Source organism: Hordeum vulgare, chromosome 6H (genome assembly GCF_904849725.1).
Source record: "Hordeum vulgare subsp. vulgare chromosome 6H, MorexV3_pseudomolecules_assembly, whole genome shotgun sequence".
Classification (NCBI taxonomy): Eukaryota; Viridiplantae; Streptophyta; class Magnoliopsida; order Poales; family Poaceae; genus Hordeum; species Hordeum vulgare.
In genome coordinates this window covers 191,367,499-191,373,741 of record NC_058523.1, presented here as the reverse complement: position 1 = coordinate 191,373,741, position 6,243 = coordinate 191,367,499, and the positions used below count along the sequence as shown (strand labels likewise).

At 48.4% G+C, this 6,243-nt stretch overlaps 2 protein-coding genes and 1 long non-coding RNA gene across 4 annotated transcripts; all 3 read right to left on the bottom strand.

Annotated features, from left to right (window-relative positions):
• Positions 1-1,514: 1,514 nt before the first annotated feature.
• LOC123402514 lies at positions 1,515-3,140 on the bottom strand. Of its 2 annotated transcripts, none has more exons than XR_006611292.1 (2): positions 2,433-3,140; positions 1,515-1,920 (listed from the first exon to the last, which is right to left on the bottom strand). It is a non-coding gene; the product is annotated as an uncharacterized LOC123402514 (long non-coding RNA). The 2 variants fall into 2 exon arrangements; XR_006611293.1 differs by having other exon boundaries at positions 1,515-1,907.
• LOC123405285 (B3 domain-containing protein Os03g0120900-like) lies at positions 3,140-3,817 on the bottom strand. Its single transcript, XM_045099031.1, has one exon. The coding sequence runs from the start codon at positions 3,815-3,817 to the stop codon at positions 3,140-3,142; it is 678 nt and encodes a 225-aa protein (XP_044954966.1).
• A 1,541-nt stretch (positions 3,818-5,358) lies between these two features.
• LOC123405284 lies at positions 5,359-6,035 on the bottom strand. Its single transcript, XM_045099030.1, has one exon. The coding sequence runs from the start codon at positions 6,033-6,035 to the stop codon at positions 5,613-5,615; it is 423 nt and encodes a 140-aa protein (XP_044954965.1). The 3' UTR covers positions 5,359-5,612.
• Between the last annotated feature and the right edge of the window lie 208 nt (positions 6,036-6,243).

Here is a 6,243-nt window from a genome sequence, read left to right as displayed (position 1 = left end):
CCGCACCATCTCCCATCTGGGAAAAATCCACTCTCGAATTGTGAACCTCATCACCATGGTAGTGTGCTAAGTCCATGACAATGCACGTTCCTCTCACGGAGTACTTTTCTAGTGAATGTCGATATTTTAGGCATTGTTATTGATACGTTGTATCATGGATGGACCATGGTCTCGAGGTAGAACTTTGATTTGCGTTCATAGGGGAAGTGGTTCTTGTGAACATGAAGTCATACAAGCTTTGATGTTGAATGCCATGGGCTTCTTGTTGGTGTTGATCTTGGATGCGAGTCATTGCACTTGACGGTCAATGGTAAGCTTTGTGTCTTTGTGCATTTTCTGCAATAGAACAAGCCGAGACCTCCATCTTCATTATCCATAGCAGCCCGAGCCGCCGCCATTTTTCATCTCCATCGATCTCCATAGCCATCTCCATGACCATCATCACATCGTCCATCCTAGTTAGCCACACCTGGTAATCATGCATCGCATTCAGCAACTATTGTAAAATATATTATCAGTAAATCTTCTTGATGTGTTCTTTAATGGTTTGTTCTTGCTATTTGATCGCTATCTGTGAGTAATTTGGTACGGTCATAGGTTGAGGCACAACCCTACAATCCTATGTATTTATGGAGGAATCGTTGGAAGTATTTTAATGCCTTGCATGTGTGAAGTAAAATTTCTTCGTAGTTATCTCTTGTCTCGTTCATGATATTTGTCCCCGTAGGTTCAAGGATCATAGAGATCGAGCCATAGAGAGGCTGGAAAGAAAGAGTGAAACACCATTCTGAACACCAGTGGCAGAAAGGTTTAGTTGGTGGCATGAATCCAATCTCTCGGGATACCAGAGGTGTAGTCATTAAACGCCCAATGCTTTTGTCTGGTTTTATTTTAATTACCAATGGCTTCCGCGGTGAACGAGTCAAAACATATACCAAATTTTCCATTTGCCATAGCTCCAACAGTTCCCTCAAGAGTATCATTGTCGAAACCAACATCGACATTTAGCTTAGTGTAACTGTATCTAGGTTTCAACCATGCGTTCGCTCCAACCATGGCCTTGGGACTCCAAGAAATAATAAAGTTTGCCGCTAGGCGTCATGCGGCGAGATTGATTTATGTAGCGCTTTGAGTCTCTTTCCTGTGAGTAAGTTTGCGGTGTTCAAGCCATAAGTACCATGCAACAATAGCTATCATCTCCTTAAGCTTAGGTAACCCGAGAACTATGATATATTTTCAGGTAAGCACAACAAGTGTTCCAAAATTGCTTCAACGGCTTTGTCCACCATCATTGCTTTTTTGATAATATCATAGATGCCACGCAACTTCCACAATGGCACAAATCTTGTGCATTCGAACAACAAGTGCTTGATGTTCTCAGGGCCTAAGCTGCATGTCGGGCAGCTCGGTTTAATCTTTAAGTGTTTGTTAGCCAAAATGGTGTGACAAGGTATAACACCTTGAAGAGCCCTCCATATAAATATTTTTAACTTAGCTGGTCAAAGAAGCCTCCATACCGAATGCCAAATATCTTCTTCAACCGAGGATCCAATAGTATTTTGCAGCTTATTATCAAACTGGAACTCCCATTCTAAATGGTAAGTCACACACACTGTAAAGACATCAATTTTTGTTGGATTCCAAGCCATGAAATCTCTCGTCTCATGCAAAGGTAGGAGGATAGCAAGTATTCACTAAGCATCCACGTACCAGAAAGTTTGCATAATTAGTTGTTCATCTCAATGACATGTAGCTAGGTCTATGAGCTCACAAACCCCAGATAGAATTACCCCCTCGCTAATATTGCCATTCTAGAAGGAGACGAGGAATACATGCATCCTCCCATATCTTTATTTGTTCTCCATCTCCCACTCTTCAAAATTGTCTGTATTTCAGCGCTTCAGCTCCTGCCATGATACTCTGTCATGTATAGGACATTTTTTTCTTTAAAACTATATCGAGATTATCTCCGTCTGGAAAATATTTGGCTTTAAGAATCAGTGTACACAGAGAATTCGGATTATCAATGAGACGCCATGCCTGTTTAGTCAATAATGTTTGGTTAAAACAATGTATATCTCAAAATCTCATGCCTCATTTCCTCTTTGGAATAGACATCTTTCACGAGACAAAGCAGTGTATCCTCCTATGTGTTGCATCATCATCCCACAAAAAATGAGATATCACATTTATGATTCCTTTGTAAAAAAAAGTTACATTTTAACGACTGACATGTATTGCTTAAGCCAGTTAGTTAGGACTTCTTTACCTCCCGAAGAGAAGTACGGAGTACATCTCTTTTCAGCCAGTTAGTTTCAGAATTAACCGATCAATCAAAAAGGAAATTGTCATTCTTATCAAGCCCAAGTGTAGCTGACAGTCCCAAATAGGCAGCTTCGAGCTTCTGTCATAATGTTGAGACAAGAACAAACCTCTCTCTCGGATCGGGCCCCACATCGTCCTGTACAGGGCGATACGGGCGCGTCTTCACCCTAGCGCCGCCATCGCCCTTGCCCTCTCACTTTTGCCATGCCGCCGCCAGAGGACGCCACCGGGCGGAGCCCCCGTTGTCGACGGCTGTGGCGGGGCGCTCTCTCGGGCCGGCGCTGTTTCTCGTTTGGCGGCGGGGCTCAGTGCCGGTCGGCGCGCCGATTTGTAGGCGCGGCGAGGCACGGCGGTGCGCGTGAAGGCCGATAACGGTATGGTGCGGCGGAGCATGCTGGCCGGTGGCGGCGCGGCGAGGCGGAGCACTCAGGCTGATGTTGAGCGGCATGATTCGTGGACAGATCGGGGCTGGACGCCTCCGCTAGCACGGGGAGATCCCAACGATCCATCTGTGTGATGGTGCGTGGACGTGCATCTGGGCATGGCAATCTGATCTAGGCTGGTGACGGGTCCCCTCTGCCTCGATGTGAGATGGCTGAGGTAATAGTACCCCAAGTCCTAGAACTTCAACACATGTGATGGTTTGGTCCTACAACTTGTAAAGTACACCTATTTAGTCCTACAACTTGGAAGTTTTGTGCATTTTTAATCCATAGCCATTCACAGCGTGCCAAGTGGACAGGGTAGGCCAGGGTTGGTCGTTTTGCACCCAGGCCCTTGCATTTGTCACTTATTAATATAGTTGCAGACTGTTTCAAAAAGCACCTGAATTAATTAAGTCCCCTCCCTCGTAGCATTCAATCTTCTGGCGCATGCATGCACGCACGTACAGGCCTGGCGCTGCCGCCATGCGCACCGGCACCGACTCCAGGACCAGCGACTGGTGCTGGCGGTGGTATTGCTGCTGCGGCTGGTAGAAGAGCACCTGCCTGCCGGGTGCCGCCCCGTAGCCGTCGTACCCGATGTGTCGCCGCTGGTGGTGGTGTTGGTGTTGGTACTGGTAGGCGTCGTAGTCGTAGACGGACGCCGGAGTAGTCGCCTGGAGGAACATCCTGCCGCCAGCGCCGCCGGGTCCGGCCGGGTGCGCCATCCACGACGAGAAGGGCATGGAGGGGAGGGCAAAGCCTCGGTGGTGCCCGGGCGGGAGGACGACGTCGGGGCCGCGGCGCCAGTCGATGAAGAGCCTGCCCCTGGCGGCCTCCCCGACGTCGCGGCCGAAGGAGACGCTGTTCCCGGCGTCGAGACGCTCGTGGCCGCTAGGCATCATGCACGGCCGGTGACTGTTGGTGTCGCATGTGCAGTGCAGGCCACGCCCGATGGAGGTGCTCCGGTGGTGCGTGACGTGGCGGTCGATGCTTGATACAATTCGTTTCGTTCTGCGAGCTTCGGGGGAGATGGTATGTGGCGGTCGATGCTGATAGAGACACGCCATCGTTGATGAGCGTTTAGGCATCGGCCAACCATTCGTCCGGCGGAGATGGACGCCGGGGCGGCGACGCGCGGTCTTTGGTTTTTTTTCCCCTAAGACGTGTTTAGCCGGTTGTCGGTCCTCATGGATCTGGTCGCTGACGAGTTTAGGAATGCTCCGTCGGAGATCTTCATTAAACGCTTGACGCCTGTAAGTCGTTGGATCCGATAGGATTCGACCGTGTGCGACCTTATTTCAGCCCGAGTGGTTTCAGAAAGGTGTAACGCTAAACTTCGGTATCCGTTGACATTACATGAATGTTGGTATTTTAATTTCCATGACGAAGACAATGACGGAGAATGGCGGCTGAGGTGTGATGCTTTGTAATGGAGGATGTAATCTTTGTGGCGATGAGGACTTGGTGATTCGTGACTCGTAGCAACGGCGTTGGCAAGTGGGAGCGCGGCAACACAGACGAAGTAGAGAGTCTTAGTTTTCAGGATGAAAAAGGCCTGGTCTTAATTACTTGTGACTGACAATGACTTTGTTGAAGGCATTGTTTTTAGAGCACGGATCTTTTTCGTGATGAAAACCTAAGATCTAGGATCACGCGATGATGATGCGTGTGCACTGTTTTTTCTTGAAGACATTGTTTTTGATAGTTTAAACTTTGAGTGTTGTTTAGATGGTGATTCGTGTTGTAGCTACAAATAATTGACACTGTACCAATTTTTTTTCTTTTTAATTGTGTGCGTCCGTAATGTTGTACTTTACAACATTAGAGAGGCTGAATGTAATTAATATCTTTATATTACTATATTTTATTGTAAAAGAAAAACTTTGCTCTCACATTCACACCAGTGCTTGGGCTAAAAAAGAGGCAAGTATTTTGAACATTTGCTTCCATCTAGACTCCTTTATTAATGAAAGAGGCAAGCATTTTGCCTCGGTTTCATAAGAACATGGTTAATAGTATAACCAACTGCTGGCTATAAGCCATCTTATAGCTAGCTTGTGTAATAGTTAGAAGGTGTTTGGATATGTTTTAGTCCCATGACTAAAAATAGTGGGACTAAAACTTGTTAGCCTCATCCATGCTTGGATCCAAAAAACTAAAAAGACTAAATCAAGTTAATAGGCATTTATTATCCTCCAAACCCTTCAATCAAGAACTCGCATGTGTTAAAGAAGAGGAGTTAAATGAGGAGAGAGAGGACTAATCCATATTTTAGTCTCAAGACTAGTTTTAGCCTCTCTTTAGTCAGGGATGCTCGAAACTTTAGCCTCTTAAAGAGACTACTTTTAGTCACTTGGATCCAAGCACCTCTTTAGCTGTAAAAGAGTATTACTTTTATCATGTATGTTTCACCTTTCATTTTCACAAAGCACCTAGGAACACGTGCTAGAGCTAGCTCTTCACGAAGAGACCGTTTTTCTTCTTTTTTCTCTCCTCTCTCGTCCAACTCAGCAAAAATATAATATTTTAAACCTTACAGCATGTTGACGGTATCTTATTGTACATGCTTTAAAAAACAATTCACATAGGCCAAACTCAGGAGCACAAATTTCAGCTGGAGACCAGGTACATCAGGAGATTCTCGATGAAAAGAGGAATACACAAGTCCCAAGAGAAAATTAATGAGATCGTCACCCCAAGGCTATGAAACTAGGAATTTGCCCTTTCACAGAACATCGCAAGGAAAGAAATCCACTCCAGCACATTGTTGGATGCCACTCTAAATAGCAGATTACTTCTACGAGTCCACGCCACACGTACAACACACACGTCACTCTCGATTGGACGAGTTCATGGCGTCGATCACCAGCCAAGCGCCGGCACGGCCCGAGGACGGCCGGGAGCCACCATGTTGCCGGCGGGGTCGTAGTTGATGACGCCGGAGAAGTCCGGTAGCTGGCACTTCCCTCCCATGAGGATCCCTTTCTGCCAGACGCACGGCGGCGGGGACGCGTCGGCCCCTACGCCGCCGGGCTGCACCTGGTGGATGCTGATGACCGGGTCCGTCCTCCGGCGGCTCACGCTCGCCAGCGCGCGCCGAAGCCGCTCTGTGGCCGCCGCCCCCGCCCCCGAGTGCGACGCGCACAGCGCCAGCGCCAGCGCGCACACGGCCAGGAACGCCGCAGCCGCCGGCGCCGCGGCGGCGATCACGCCGCCGTGGTGCAGGGCGAGGTGGCGCGACGCGCCGGCGGCGATCGCGCCGTGGAGGCCGAGGTGGCGCGGCATCGCGTGCTTACTTGTTGACAGTGTGGTGCTTTCCTTCCTGGAGTGACGAGAGTCAGAGATGCCTGGGCTGAGTGCTTCTTGGAGCGTGCCGGATCATGTTCTTGTATGTATAGAGGTGGCTGAGCAGAAACAGATTGTTTGACGTTTTTTTCATGGAGTCAGTGCAGTCAACAGCTGCACCAGCATGGACCATGGAGTCGGTGGTGTT

Coding starts and splice junctions, on each gene's coding strand:
- LOC123405285 (XM_045099031.1), bottom strand. CDS start 3,817: ATGGCGTGTCTCTATCAGCATCGACCGCCACATACCATCTCCCCCGAA.
- LOC123405284 (XM_045099030.1), bottom strand. CDS start 6,035: ATGCCGCGCCACCTCGGCCTCCACGGCGCGATCGCCGCCGGCGCGTCG.